Source organism: Lactuca serriola, chromosome 1 (genome assembly GCF_051521515.1).
Source record: "Lactuca serriola cultivar US96UC23 chromosome 1, Lser_US96UC23_V15, whole genome shotgun sequence".
NCBI classification, from domain to species: Eukaryota; Viridiplantae; Streptophyta; class Magnoliopsida; order Asterales; family Asteraceae; genus Lactuca; species Lactuca serriola.
This window is the reverse complement of record NC_136408.1, coordinates 231,755,929-231,772,619: the sequence shown is the minus strand read 5'-3', so window position 1 is coordinate 231,772,619 and position 16,691 is coordinate 231,755,929. Positions and strand designations below refer to the sequence as shown.

Below are 16,691 nucleotides of genomic sequence, written 5' to 3'. Positions count from 1 at the left end.
TTGGTTTACGAAGTAACTTACACTTCATTAGTTTTATATAAAGATATAACTACATATTATTGTTCAGTACAACAATACTTATATATTTTTGGTCTTAGGGTTTAAGACTACAGTTCATTTAAGAAAATATTGGATTTTCTAGGAACATACATTATCATTTTACAAGGAAAGATACAAAATAAATACATACATCTATAACTCGTTTAAGAAAATAATGGATTTTCTGGGAACATACATGATCATTTTACAAGGAAAGATACAAAAGTTATACTTTTATTATACTGTACATGAATGTTTGCGTTGCTATGTTTCATTTGTATTCAATTGTTATGATATTGTACATGAACTCACTCCATCCCCCCCAGACGTTTCCGCCGTTCTGGGTTGGGGTGTGACAAATTGGTATCAGAGCATTGTTTATAGTGAACTAGTATATCAAACCATACAAGATATATAACTATAAATACAATTAAACTAAAACACTCTAACCAAGAGTTATGCTTTTAAATATATTATATTTTATTGAAGTATACAGACATACATACATACTAGAACAATGTCATAATAAGGAAAAAACATAAGCATTTAGATAAGTTGGACATTACAGTTAAGCCTAGACACTTATGCAATCATATCTGGAATAAATATAGCCTGATTAACTATATTTATTTGAGATACGACCAACATATGTTTGGGAATGATCTTGGTGTTGCAGCAAGTCTAAAACTTACTAATTCTATATACAAAAGGAAACTCTAGAACTAAACATGAAGTTAAAATACTATAGGAGCATTTTATGATACTATAAATAACTTATGTGAAAATTAAAGACCCTTACTGGTAGGCCTATAACTGCTTAGTGTATACGTTAAGGTTTCATATAATTAAGAATTTGTGGACTTAGAATTTGTGATCTCGCTTTACTTCTTATTCCTTGTTTGGTTGTGGTCTTAGAGTAGGATCGCTTATTCGAAGGTCTATACGATCTTAGTTATATACAACTTGTATACACTATGTGATTATAGGAGGACCGATAAGGATCACTCCATAAAAATTTTCATTAGAAATGATTCTATAAATCTCATAAATTCTTTATATACCCTTATTCTTGCACAGACAACATGGCTGAATTTCACCACAAAGACCCCCACTACCCTGTCATGGTAGCCAACGGATGGATCGAGGAGGAGCCAGAAGAGGTTCATGAGGATAACTCAGAAGTTGGTCCTGAAGAATACCAAGAGGTAGATTATGAGGGGGAGGATTCTAATGAGGAGTCAGATGAAGATGAAGGCGCTGGAGAGATCCTTAACGAGCCTTACCCTATCGGGAGCAGGCAAGAGAACCTGTCACCTCCCTCCTCTCAGGTAAGTAAGCATTCAATAGGAGTCCTCTTGGGATGAACATACCTAGTAAAAAAATATTTCCATGCAAGGGCAAGCTTCATTATTGACATCTACCTTATCCAGGATGCACCTCCACAAAGGGGCAACCTAAATACATGCCTAGGCTAGAGGAGACGACTGACGATCCGCATTAGGCATGCACCCGCTACACTAAACTCCAGGCCCCAACACCCTAACGAGTCAAGCATTACCTCCAATTGTACCACAAGTGGCCCGTCTAGGCACCTAGGTTCAGGATCTCCACCATGAGGTAATGGAGATTGGAGACGAAGTCCGGAATGCGACAATGCGAATTCGACGCCTCGGTGAAGAACAAGAACACCATTCAGGAGCAATACAGAACCAGCAAGCAGAGCAGGAGGACCTTACAGATCGTCTACACACCTTAGTAGAGGAAGTGGTGTCACACCCCGGCCGTCGGAGGAAACATCGGGTGGTGCAACGTCATTCTTTGTATCACAGTTATATAACATACATTGAACAGTACTAAAGAAAATACATACTTTATTGATAACTGAAAGTTACATATTTGTTTTTCTAGAACCTATTACATAATATCCGACTATGTCATAGTTCTTAATGAACAGAAAGATAATAGTAAAACTTCTCCTGTTCGAATACATACCAACTTTTCAAGATCCTAAAAACACATACATTTTAAAATACATCAACATAAAGTTGGTGAGTCCACAGGTTTTGACTCTATATAAAAATAACACATTTTCCAAGTTCAAAAGTATAGTTTTGAAAATATCATTTTGACTCTTCAACATTTAGTATATATATCAGGTATAATATTCTACTTATCAAATAAGTGTCATACCTAAATGTTCTTTGAATCTAGAGTATAAGTAGGGGGAAACTTATACATAACATTAATACTTGTATACGACAAAGTATAATGTTTTTAACAAATTGCTACCATGAGCCTGTAACCGCTGCTACGAGACAATACCTCTGATAAAACACACTCATGATTTCCATGAGAAACAATACACTCATGATTTCCATGAGAAACAACACCATATGCTTCAGCGACGCCGGAACAATAACAAGTAAAAGGATAGTTCATCACTTGTTTATGGGTTACTGTAGCTAACAATCACAAGTGTGGTTGTCAACCCGTATACTAATTATACATGACTTCCTCGCTCACACGAGATTAACGGTTACAGTTCAGAGGATTTCTGCTAAGATCCCCAATCTTAGTTGATGAATACAATTACTCATGTAGACTTCGACGACTTCCTATAGCTCTAACAACAAAAGCATTTTCGTGTCTAAAACTCTAAGTTACTAGACTTTGCTTTTAAACATTACTCCTAACTTCATAACATTTAGGCAGTATAACAGCTATAACTTGAAGTAAAACCAGGTTTTATCTTGACATAAAACCAATAATAACAACTACATATAACATAACAAGTTTTATATTGATATAAAACCAACAATAACAACGTACATAGTTTTTAACATATAGAACTTCCGAATATAACTTCGGAACTATATCGCACACAACATATATAGAATCTTAAGTATAACTTAAGATCTACATATATATTTATATAACAATAGCATGCTAACAAGTTGACAATAGTTGTATATATTCAAAATATTATAGTTAGAACAACTATCTATATTGATCCTAATATACCATCATATAAACCTAATGGTAACGTATATAAAATATTTAGCATGTGTTTTCCCCCGGAAATATTAGAAAGTGGGGCCGTGAAACTCACCCTAGTAGCGTGATTTTATGTAATCGAAGCAGAAACTGTCAGCGATACGAGGTCGTCGGGGCTCGGGATGCAAGATGGCTTCAGCAAGGGAGAAAGGAGAAAGGGAAATGGTGTAAGGAATAGCTAAGGTCGGATCTACTATTTGTAGTAAGGATTTTGGACTCTCAAGTCATGAGATTTATAAAACTCACGTCGTGAGTCTTGCATGCTCATCCCGTAGAGTTGCCATTTGCGTCCCTAGCTTCGGAGGGTGGCCATGTGACTCCTCACGTCGTGAGTTATCCTTGCTCACGTCGTGAGTTTGGATCTTATCCCTTCATAGCCTCGTCACACACGTTCTAGATTCCGAGATGAGGCAAAATGACACCTCACGTCGTGAATAAAACCTTGTTCACGTCGTGAGTTCAGTCAGATTAGGGTATCTGATAGCCAAATCTTCGGAAGCTCGTAACTTTCGCATACGACTCCGTTTTTGACGTTCTTTATATCCATGCGTAGGTATTTACATGTAATAAAACTCTCTTTTAGACTCCAATGGCTAATTCTAAGTCTATTTTAAATTCCTTTTATTATAGAGATATATAGTGTTCGGTTTATCACAACTTGCTTATGTGAAGTCAGATTCAAACGTTCTCTATATCTTTGGAATCATATGGACATATACTTTGAGTTGTATTATAAAGAAAGTTCGTATTTGTATTAGAATTTATCATGAATTACATAGTACGTTTATCACATTACTAGTTTACGAAATTATATGATTGGTATAATCACATGTGATTGTCTATTGACCTATTTTGTGTGGTGTTACATTCTCCCCCCGTTAGAATAATTTCGTCCCAAAATTTATCTTGTGGATGGGATTTTGTCAAATAGTTGGGGGTAATTTTTTTTAATCTGATCTTCACGTTCCCAAGTAAATTCAGGTCCTCATAAAGAGTTCCATCGAACTTTCACTATGGGAATACGACTTTGCTTTAGTCGTTTGACTTCTCGATCCATGATCTCGACAGGTTCTTCTACAAAGTTGAGTTTGGTATTGACTTGTATCTCGTCAAGAGGTACAACAAGAGTGTCATCGAATAGACATCTTTTGAGATCTGATACGTGAAAAACATCGTGTACATTACTTAGCTCTTCAGGCAACTTGAGTTGGTATGCGACAGAACCAATTCTTGCTCGAATTTCAAAAGGTCCTATATACCGTGGGTTTAGTTTGCCTCGCTTCCGGAATTGAATTACACCTTTCCATGGAGAGATCTTCAACATTACTTTGTCTACAACTTGAAATTCTAAAGGCTTACGTCTTACGTCGGCATATCTCTTTTGACGATCACGTGAAACCTTTAATCGATCCTTAATTTGCGCGATCTTTTCAGTTGTCTCGTGGATTATTTCTGGTCCAGTACGTAAGGTATCTCTTGTATGTTCTTTGGCCATTTGTGTATCTCCACCTTCTGCCCAACATATAGGGGAACGACATTTTCGTCCATAAAGAGCCTCAAACGGTGTAGCCTTGATGCTGGTGTGATGACTATTGTTGTAGGAAAACTCAATTAATGGTAAATGAGTATCCCATGCATTTCCAAAGTCTATTACACAGGCTCGGAGCATGTCTTCTAATGTCTGAATGGTTCTCTCACTCTGACCATCAGTTTGTGGATGGTAAGTTGTACTCATATCTAGACGTGTTCCTAAGGATTTTTGTAGAGATTGCCAAAACCGTGAAGTGAATCTACTATCTCGGTCAGAAATAATAGAATTTGGAACTCCATGCAATTTGACAATTTCCTTAAGATAAACTCTAGTAAGCTTCTCCATCTTGTTGTTCTCCTTAATTGGTAAGAAATGGGCGGACTTAGTCAATCTATCGACTATTACCCAAATAGTGTCGAACCCACTAGGAGTTTTGGGTAACTTAGTGATGAAGTCCATTGAAATCTGCTCCCATTTCCATTCCGGTATTTCCGCTTGTTGAAGTAAACCTGAAGGCTTTTGATGTTATGCCTTTACTCTAGAACAAGTCAAACATTTGCTCACATAAGTAGCAATTTCTACCTTCATGTTTGGCCACCAATAATGTACTTTTTAAAATCTAAGTACATTTTGTCATAGCCTGGATGTACGGAATATCTGGACTTGTGGGCTTCTTCTAAGACCAAGTCCTTGACTCCACCAAACTTAGGCGTCCAAATTCGGTTCATAAAGTGTCGCGTTCCGTCATCTTTCTGTATAATTTGCTTTTCCATTCCTCGCAAAGCTTCGTTCTTGATGTTTTCTTCTTTTAGATCCTCAAGTTGAGCTTCTCTAATTTGTGAAGTAAAGTTAGAATGGATAGTTATAGTTAATGCTCGTACCCATCGGGGTTTAATATATTCTTTCCGGCTCAAGGCATCTGCTACCACGTTTGCTTTTCCGGGATGATAACGAATCTCACATTCATAATCATTTAACAATTCAACCCATCTTCTTTGTCTCATATTAAGATCTTTTTGGTCGAATATGTGTTGGAGACTCTTGTGGTCGGTAAAAATAGTACACTTAGTACCGTATAAGTAATGTCTCCAAATTTTTAGTGCAAAAATTATAACTCCCAATTCAAGATCATGGGTAGTGTAATTATTCTCATGCACTTTAAGTTGTCGTGATGCATATGCAATAACTTTTCCTCTTTGCATCAACACACATCCCAATCCTTGATTTGATGCGTCGCAGTACACGACGGAATCTTCTGTCCCATCTGGAAGGGATAGGATTGGTGCACTACACAACATTTGCTTCAGTTTCTGAAAAGCAGCTTCTTGTTTGTCTTCCCAGTTGAACTTCGTATCATTTTTGGTTAGTGTTGTAAGCGGCTTGGCTATTTTAGAGAAATTCTCTATGAATCTGCGGTAATAGCCAGCAAGTCCTAGGAATTGACGCACTTTTGTTGATTTCTTTGGTGTGTTCCAATTCCTAATTTCCTCGACTTTGGATGGGTCAACATGAATTCCTTCATTGCTAACTACATGACCTAAAAATTGTACTTCTTTAATCCAAAACTCGCATTTGGAGAATTTAGCGTACATCTTTTCTTTTCTTAGTAGCTCCAAGATTAATTGCAGGTGTTGACCATGTTCTTCCTTGGTACATGAATATATCAATATATCATCGATAAATACGATCACAAATTTATCCAAGTATGGTTTGCAAACGCGATTCATGAGATCCATAAACACTTCTGGGCATTGGTCAATCCAAAAGACATAACTAAGAACTCATAATGACCATAACGAGTTCTAAATGCTGTTTTTGGAATGTCGTCTTCTTGTACCCTAAGTTGATGGTATACTAATCTAAGATCTATCTTTGAGTAGTAGCTAGATCCTTGCAGTTGATCGAATAGATTATCAATTCTTGTAAGCGGATAACGATTCTTGATTGTTAGCTTGTTCAGCTCCCGATAATCAATACAAATTCGAAAGGATCCGTCCTTTTTCTTGACAAACAAGATTGGTGCTCCCCAAGGTGAAAAACTTGGTCGGATAAAGCCTTTTTCAAGAAGTTCTTGTAGTTGGCTAGACAATTCTTGCATTTCAGATGGAGCCAACCGATAAGGAGATTTTGCTACTGGTACTGCTCCTGGAATTAAGTCGTTTCGAAACTGATTTTGTCGGACGGGAGGTATTTGTGACATTCCCAATTTTCACGGCCAGAAAAGACCGATTTTGTTTAGGCTTTGTAAAAAATATCAGAGTACTTCATTTCATAAAAATTTTGCGGAATTTGTTCCCAGAAAAACACGATAAATACGTTATCAAAACATTTTCGGAGAAACGTATTTTATTCATTTTAAAACGTTTGGGATGTCATTGTCAATACAGAAACATAAGCATAAACGGAAGTTACATTTATTTACACTAGTGATCTACATCCCTTTAATCTCTCAGTGTAATGTGACTTCATATCAACACCTGTGATATAAATAGACTGAGTGGGTCAGGTTGGAAAACCGGGTGAGTACATAGGGTTTTCAACCCACAATAATATAATTATTATGTTTAAACAATCAAACATTCAACCAAATTACCCTTCCCCATTATCTTCTTTACTCTTACGGATTTATCCTAAGAGTCATCTATCCTGCATTCGTTTATTCCGAAGTCCCCTACTTCTAGGGTTATAGGACTGGCACTAAATCCATAGCTGCCAATGTTCGTTCATAAAGCACAAATTCCATAGCTGCTATAGTCTATTCATTGGGTACTAAATCCATAGCTACCAGTGTTTATCTAATAGGTACTAAGTCCATAGCTACCAATTCCTAACAGGTACTAAGTCCATAGCTACCAGTGTTTAACTAATAGGTACTAAGTCCATAGCTACCAATTCCTAAAAGGTACTAAGTCCATAACTACCAGTGTTTGTCCAATAGGTACTAAGTCCATAGCTACTGATGTTTATTAGGCACCAAGTCTATAGCTGCCAATGTTTACTCACATCATCTTTTATCTCTCGTCATTCATCTACCCATGTCATACCCAACATATTCGTATATATAAAATACGTATACAGTTTAAATCATTTAAAACATGTATAAAAATCTTTCACCCAACATAGACAGCAAGTATTCAGACAATATGCACACACAACATGTAATTTATATTAAAATACTTCATATCTATGTGTAAGATGAAAGGCACTATGCACTCACCTGAAAGGCGGCGACTTAGCACTCAGACAGTGCTTCGATACTCTCAAAACAATTTTCCTTCGATAAAACCTAGTATCAACACCACTAGGGTTTAGTCTAACGATAACCGCAACAAATTAATAGTCTCACTATTATTACTATTATATAAGCGTTAAATATCACTCAATATAACTCATAATAATAGCCCAAATAATTATTTTAAGGACCTAATAACATTACTATATCGAAACATAAACTATGCTAAAGATAGGGTAGGCGTAGCTCACTTACAGCGAGTTTTCTCGAAAACTGGGCTTCGCTGGAGCAGCGTTCCCAAACCGAAAGACCCCTTTTCTCAGGACTCTGGGAGCCTCGGGGCTTCCTTCAGGTGCTAGGGAGGTTCCCTAGGGTTTAGGAGGGTTTTGGGAGGCTAGAGAGAGAAAGTAGAGAGAGAAAGAGAAGTTGGAAGGTGTGAGAAATGAGGGTGCCCCGACTCCCTTTTTATAGGCTGCAAATGCCAAAAACTCGTCGAGTTCCAGGCCAGGTGTCACCATCTGGTGGCTAGCCTTGGGGAGGAAGCAATGGCCAAGATTGCGCCACGTCACCCGATTTCGCACCGCAACCTCTCGACTTAGAAAAATCATAACTCTCGCATACGAGCTCCGTTTTTGACATTATTTTTTCTAGGTGTAGGTAAAATCAAGATCTACAACTTTCATTTAGACTCCATCAGCTAATTCTTGACCGATCTTAAATTTAACAGTAGGAGGAGATTAGGTTGTTAAATGACCGCGAAGAATTCGTAACTCCTTCATACGGACTCAGTTTTCATATGTCTTTTTATCGTTGAGTTCCTATTAACGAGATCTTCAACTCTCATTTAGGCCGCGTAAGCCAAAAACCGCTCGAACTAAAATTCGAGTTTCAGGCTGTACACTGCTAAGCCGAAATTTCGAAAAATCATAACTTCCTCATACGAAGTCAGATTTGGGCACTCTTTTTATGGACACTCTCGGTTTAATGTATAATACAAATTTTGTTTAGATCACTAAGGCTAAAAATTCCTCTATTGTAAATTCACTATATACGTCTCCCGGTGTCGTGCCGGTTTTGCCGAAAAACTTCGACGGGCCATAACTTCTTCGTTATAACTCGGATTTCGGCGTTCTTTATATGTACGAAAACCTTGAGACATATTCTACAAATTGGTTAAGATTACTTATTCTGAATAATCTTTTGTCAAAAAGTCGTTTTCGACCCCTATTATCTCTAAATTGACTAGCCCGGATCTACGGGCGTTACAATTATCTCCCCCTTAGGATGATTACGTCTCGGAATCATCAACGAAACAGGGCTCTCATGATGAATCCATGCGTTATCTTTTCATCCTAAGTAATAACCATAACTTTGATGTTTCTTCGAACGAGTATCTAACTCTTAGACTCCTTGACTACAGGCAGTGCTCGATCTTGCACTTGCTCCCTATCTCACGTTAGACTCCAAATTATGACCTTCAAGTCACAATCTCGATCCACACTGGATACGAACTTAAGATGAGTTCTTTTATTACTACAATGGAACGATGTGTCATATTCTAATGACCTATCATCATATGTTGCAATGCTTAGAGTCAAGTCTCTTAGAGTCTTCTAGAACAGATTATACTTTCCTTCATGTTCCAATCTCATCTTAAAAGGTAGCATTTCAAGCTACAAGAAACTATCGTGATACCTGTACTGTTCGCTTTAATTATCCTTCATTTAAATCTTTTGGCTTAAGTTAGATGCTACGTCGAACTTGGTTCTCTGAACCATGTAACATACTCACCGTAGTCGGACTCCATTCGATATGACCGCTAGGGTCGGAATAACAATCTTCTTATTCATTACTGAATCGATGGTAATAACATGTTTGAATAAAACGAAATCAATTACTAGTTTCTTGGTAACCTTGTGACTTTCCCTGATCCAAGTGTGAGTCCTGTGCTTCCAGTAGGATATGCATCTACTACCTTTCACACCTACTCATACTCATCCCAAGTATTGTCTCGCAGTTTTCCAAGTCATCATACAAGAAAATCACATAACAGTTTAACACATCACATAACAAAACAAAGGTTTTATTATTTCTTGAAACTATTACATAGGTGTTCAAGTTCACCCTAGATTATGCCTCTAATAGACTACATCATACGATACTATGGCTACTGCATGACTTGATCTTCGGATATGAAGTCCTCATCCTTGATTCCTCGCATGGTTTTCTGCTTCGTCGAGGATCATGTGAAATGCCCTTGGCCTCAGTGGCGTTTCTGGTCTTGCTGCTTTATTTTTCCTTGGGCAGTCTCTGGACATGTGCCCCTTGCCTCCAAATCCGTAGCATACTTTATCATTATGTGTGCAGTCCTTCCATACTTGTAACAAGTCACTTCTTCGTTGCACTTCCCACAATGCTTCTTCTTGCATTTATCACACCATCTCGCTTCACCTCCATCTCCTCCTCCAAGCTTTGAGAATTTGCTTTCCTTGTTGGACCTTGAAGATCCTTCAAACTTTCGTTTCTCTCCTGCCTTATCTTTTTCTAGACCCTTTTCTCTTATCTGGGCCTCTACATTCTTAGCTGCCCTCACAACTGTTTTCAAGGTAGTTGCCATTTTGACCATTGGGCCAAAGTCAGTGGGCAGTCTGTTAGCAAACCTATCAATCTTGGAAAGTTTAGTAGGCACCAAGTAGGGGAATAGCTTCATCATCTCGGTGAATGCGGTGGCAAACTCATCAACACTCATTTTGCCTTTCTTCAGGTTCTGAAACTCGTTGTTCAGGTCTATCAGATCTATCTCCGAGCAGTACTGCATTTTCAACTGTTCCAAAAACTCTTCCCATGACATCCTTAAGGCTTCTCCTCATGGCATTGTATCTGCCAATAGCTTCCACCAGCTCAAGACTCCAGTTTTCAGTTGTCTTACAGTGAAGACGGTTTTCTGTTTCTCGCTACAGTCGCAGCTCTCAAGCACCATTTCCATCTCGGAGATCCAATCCATAATCTCAACAGGCTTTCGACTTCCTGAGATACTTGGTGGTTTCGCACCCAAGAAATTCTTGTACATTCGCCCATCCTTGTCGTTTCTCCTCTCCGGGCCATCCCTTTGTTCACCTTGAGTCCCTACTTGACTTACTTGGCGGCTGTAGTTTCCTTCCTCCGATTGCTCGGGGATCAGCTCGGGTTGCTCAGTGGGCATAGTAGGTTCGTCCCTATTCGACATCCGCCTCATTTCTTCCCTTTGTTTAGCTAGCATAGCCTGAATCATGGCTTGAACTCCAGCCATGGTGTCTGGCTCAGGTGTAACTTCTTCTACAACAGGTATTTGCTGAACCACTAGGGGTTGGTTCCTATTCTCATTTGCATTCACGTTTCCACTACGGGTCCTTTCCATCTTGATCTATACACCGAATACGGTGAATCTAGACCTTTACTTAGGATTGACGTTTAAATATCCTTATCACTCCGAAACGTTTACATGCTAGTTCTAATATCGTAGTCGTACGTTTAGAATCGTAAACACATAAGGTTTCCAGATCCGGTCAGCAACAGACCATAGATCCGATCAAACTATAGCATAACAAATCATTTAGCACATAAAAGCGATTTAGGCATCATTCCTAAAATAAGCTAGTGCTTGTGTCTATTCAGGTGTATTACCTAAATCTATTTGACACACTCCTCACAATCATCACTTAGCACTCTAAGTTAAAGTCTAGAAATTTCCTACAAATTCCTAGTTCGCTTAAACTAATGCTCTGATACCAACTGTGAAATCCTGAATTTTCACGGCCAGAAAAGACCGATTTTGTTTATGCTTTGTAAAAAAAATCAGAGTACTTCATTTCATAAAAATGTTGCGGAATTTGTTCCGATAAAAACACGATAAATACGTTATCAAAACATTTTCGAAGAAACGTATTTTATTCATTTTAAAACATTTGGGATGTCATTGTCAATACAGAAACATAAGCATAAACGGAACTTACATTTTTATACACTAGTGACCTATATCTCTTTAATCTCTCAGTGTAATGTGACTTCATATCAACACCTGTGATATAAATAAACTGAGTGGGTTAGGTTGGGAAACCTGGTGAGTACATAGGGTTTTCAACCCACAATAATATAATTATTATGTTTAAACAATCAAACAATCAACCCAATTACCCTTCCCCATTATCTTCTTTACTCTTAAGGATTTATCCTAAGAGTCATCTATCCTGCATTCATTTATTCCGAAGTCCCCTACTTCTAGGGTTATAGGACTGGCACTAAATCCATTGCTGCCAATGTTCGTTCATAAAACACTAATTCCATAGCTGCTATAGTCTATTCATCGGGTACTAAATCTATAGCTACCAGTGTTTATCTAATAGGTACTAAGTCCATAGCTACCAATTCCTAACAAGCATGAAGTCCATAGCTACCAGTGTTTAACTAATAGGTACTAAGTCCATAGCTACCAATTCCTAAAAGGTACTAAGTCCATAGCTACTAGTGTTTGTCCAATAGGCACTTAGTCTATAGCTGCCGATGTTTATTAGGCACTAAGTGTATAGCTGCCAATGTTGACTCACATCATCTTTTATCTCTCATCATTCATCTACCCATGTCATACCCAACATATTCGTATATATAAAATACGTATACAGTTTAAATCATTTAAAACATGTATAAAAATCTTTCACCCAGCATAGACAGCAAGTATTCAGACAATATGCACACACAACACGTAATTTATATTAAAATACTTCATATCTATGTGTAAGATGAAATGGACTATGCACTCACCTGAAAAGTAGTGACTTAGCACTCGGACAGCGCTTCGATACTCTCAAAACAATTTTCCTTCGATAAAACCTAGTATCAACACCACTAGGGTTTAGTCTAATGGTAACCGTGACAAATTAATAGTCTTACTATTATTACTATTATATAAGCGTTAAATAACACTCAATATAACTCATAATAATAGCCCAAATAATTATTTTAAGGACCTAATAACATTACTATATCGAAACATAAACTATGCTAAAGATAGGGTAGGCGTAGCTCACTTACAGCGAGTTTTCTCGAAAACCGGGCTTCGCTAGAGCAGCGTTCCCGAACCGAAAGACCCCTTTTCTCAGGACTCCGGGAGCCTCGGGGCTTCCTTCGGGTGCTAGGGAGGTTCCCTAGGGTTTAGGAGGGTTTTGGGAGGCTAGAGAGAGAAAGTAGAGAGAGAAAGAGAAGTTGGAAGGTGTGAGAAATGAGGGTGCCCCGGCTCCCTTTTTATAGGCTGGAAATGCCAAAAACTCGTCGAGTTGGCCTCAAACTTGTCGAGTTCCAGGCCAGGTGTCACCATCTGGTGGCTAGCCTTGGGGAGGAAGCAATGGCCAAGATTGCGCCACGTCACCCGATTTCGCACCGCAGCCTCCCGACTTAGAAAAATCATAACTCTCGCATACGAGCTCCGTTTTTGACATTATTTTTTCTACACAGAGGTAAAATCAAGATCTACAACTTTCATTTAGACTCCGTCGGCTATGGATTGAATATGGAGTTTGCTCTTCAAGAGTAAACTCTACATGGAGATTACGACCCTAAGACCATGTCCCCATGAGTTTACGGTCGTAAAGTCATGGTGGGGGTGTTCTTGAGTGCTTTATGGTCTTATAACTCTTATATGGTAATGCTAGGCTTGGTTTTAAGGCATTGGAAGGTAACTTGAACAACATAAGGACCATTGGAGGAGTTTACGGCAGTAAACTAGGAGTTTACGTCCTTAAACTCTTATGTACCCTTTCTAAGTGTGTTTTGGTGGTCCTAGATCAATCACAAGTGTTTCTAGTCCAAAGTACAAGCCATGGAAGGAAGTTAGGGCACCATTTGACCACAATATAGGATTTTACGGCCCAGGAACCATTCCTTGGGGGGTTTACGACCATGAACTCCTAAGGGGATGGTTTCTTGCATGTTTAAGGTCCCTAACACATTGTTGGATGGTTCTAGGCTTTATTCCAAGGATTAGGAGGTGTCTAAGGGGCATTTTAACACCTTAAAAGGGGTTTACAGCCTATGAAAGGGTGTTTACGGTCAAAGCATGTTCTTGGGCCATAAACTCTTATTTACCCCTCAAATTATAAGGTTTAGGTGTTCCAAGTCCATTATTGTAAGCCCCTAAGTCATACCTAAGCTCCAAAAGTGGTTTGGAAGGGTTTTGAGGCTCAAAAACTCCATCTATGTGTGTTTGCGGCCTAAGTGTGTTCCTGGGCCGTAAACACATGTTTTTGGTCCTATTTCATGAATTAAACACGAATTTGAAAGCTAAATGTGTTATACTATGAGTTAGGATGGATAACTTACCGATTTGGAGCTTGAATTGGGTGGTTTTTGGATCAAAAGCTTGGATTTGTAGTGAGAGAGTAGAGAGAGGGTGAAAAAGCTTCAAATGAAGTTCTTTCAACATTATATATGGTTTAAGTTTGAAGCCCGGTGGAATTCTACCCGATACTGACGTTAAACGAGGCTTTTGGTCGTACCCGATTTAGTTGTCTTAAACTGACGCGGTCGAAATTAAAAGTTTTCCAGTTAATAATTTGGGATGTTTTCACGCGTTACTAATGGATTTGAACACTCACGAGGTCATTATAAAAGCCTTAAATTAAATGACCTAATACAAAAATGTTATCGGAAAAATTGAAAGACAAGCGGGTTTTACAGACGGGAACGGGTTACAGCGACAAAATAGTTTACGGGTTGTCACATTATCCCCCCGTTAGAGGGAATTTCGTCCCGAAATTTAGAATTAAGGCACAATCATGGGTTTGGAAAGAGGTGTGGTTATTTTCATTTTATTGAGTGTTCGTGCTCCCAAGTGAACTCGGATCCTCGGATGACATTCCAGCGAACCTTCACTTATTGGGATACAGCTTTGTTTCATACGTTTAGTCTCTCGATCTATGATTTCGACTGGTTATTCCATGAGGTTCAGACTTTCGTTGATTTTGGTATCATCAAAGGGATTATTAGGGTTTCATCGGATAGGTACTTCTTAAGAATAGAGACGTGGAATACAGGGTGAGTGTTGCTATGTTCTGAAGGTAGTCGGAGTTTGTAGGTTACACGATAGATCCTAACGAGGATTTCGAAAGGTCCTATGTACCTCGGGTTAAGTTTTTACACGCTTTTAAAAGAGTATCATGCCTTTTCGGGGTAAGGCCTTCAACAGGACACAATCTCCGACAAAAGGGTACACCTTTCTGTGTCGAAGTGGTTAGGGGTTAGACGATTCTGGATGAATTTTGGATGAACCTGCAATAGTAGCCAGCGAGACCCAAGAATTGACGGATTTCTGTGGGTGTCTTCGGTGTCGACTAATTCTCTATCGTCTGTATTTTGGACGGTCCATGTGTATGCCTTCCTCGCTTACCACGTGACTGAGGAAAGTGGTTAGACCGAAGGGTATCACTACGATCTCGTAGTGACCATATCGAGTTCTGAATGCTGTCTTGGAAACATCATTCTCATGAACTCAAAGCTGACGGTACCCTGATCTAAGGTCTATCTTCGAGAAGTAACTGGCTCCCTGAAGTTGATCGAAAAGGTCATATATTCGAGGAAGAGGATATCGGTTTTTGACGGTTTATTTGTTCAACATACGGTAGTCGGTACACATCCTGAAGGATCCATCTTTCTTCTTTACAAACAATACCGGGGCTCCCCAAGGTGAGGAACTCGGTCTGATGAATCCTTTGTGGAGTAGCTCATTGAGCTGACTGGATAACCCCCGCATTTTTGCTGGAGCTAAGTGATACAGAGACTTGGCTACAGGATTTGCTCCAGGAATTAGGTCGATGCGAAACTCGACTTGACGTTCGGGAGGAATTCCCGGGAGCTCTTCGGAAAAGACATAATGAAAATTGCAAACTTTGGGGATGCTCTTGAGGTCTTTAACTTCCTGTTTCTCGTTGATTACGTAGGCTAGGAATACATGACACTCCTTTCATAGAAGCTCTTGAGCTTTGATGCACGAAATGATGCGAAGATTGGAACTGAGTTTATCATTGTAGATCCTAACAGTCTGGTCAAAGGGGAGATTGGGACGGATGGCTTTTTCCTAACAAAAGGATATCAGCATGATTGGGACTCAACCAATCCGTGCTAATGATAACATCAAAGCTCTTTATGGAAACTGGCATTAGGTCAAAAAAAGAATGACCGTTCAGGGTACGGGTGCATCCTATGAATATATCGTTCGCATTCTCTTTCTCACCGCTAGTCATCTCGATGGTAAACGTTTCGGTTACTAGTTGAGGACTATGTTTAAGGAGATGTTTGAATGAATAGCTAGCAGATTTTCTTTCAATACTAGAATCGAAAAGGATTGCAAGCTTAAGAGTTGTCGAGAAGAAATATACCTGTGGCAACGGTGGGATCGACAACTGCCTCATCTCGTCCCATGGCTAGGACTCTCCCGGTGTTGCCAGTTGCTGCTGCCTTGGGGCAGTTTCGCTTGAAATGCCCGACTTCGCCACAACCGTAGCAGGCCTGAATGATACCCGCACTGGAAGCTTGATTGGTTGATTGGGTTGGTGTTCTGAAGCTTTGCACAAGGTGACCCTCCTGGCCACAGTTTTTACAAAACTTTTCACGACATGGGCAAGGGATACGATGGTGGTAACTACACCTGTTGCACCATGGGAGAATACCAGCATATCCAGTGGTAGGTGCTTGAGCTGAGGAACCGACGACAGAAACAGCAACAGGGGTAGTAGCAGCGTGGACTGCCATTATTTGTTGTTTTTTCGCGGACTCCTGTGAAGATTGACTCTTCTTATTCTTCCAAAA

At 39.1% G+C, this 16,691-nt stretch overlaps 1 protein-coding gene across 1 annotated transcript in view; it reads left to right on the top strand.

The window, feature by feature from the left end:
- The first annotated feature begins 1,121 nt into the window (after positions 1-1,121).
- The window catches only part of LOC145066600 (uncharacterized), a 120,121-nt gene continuing 104,551 nt past the window's right edge, over positions 1,122-16,691 (top strand). Inside the window, exon 1 of the mRNA XM_079013895.1 lies at positions 1,122-1,367. Coding sequence (XP_078870021.1) covers positions 1,122-1,367 — 246 coding nt within the window. The remainder of the gene's footprint in view (positions 1,368-16,691) is intronic.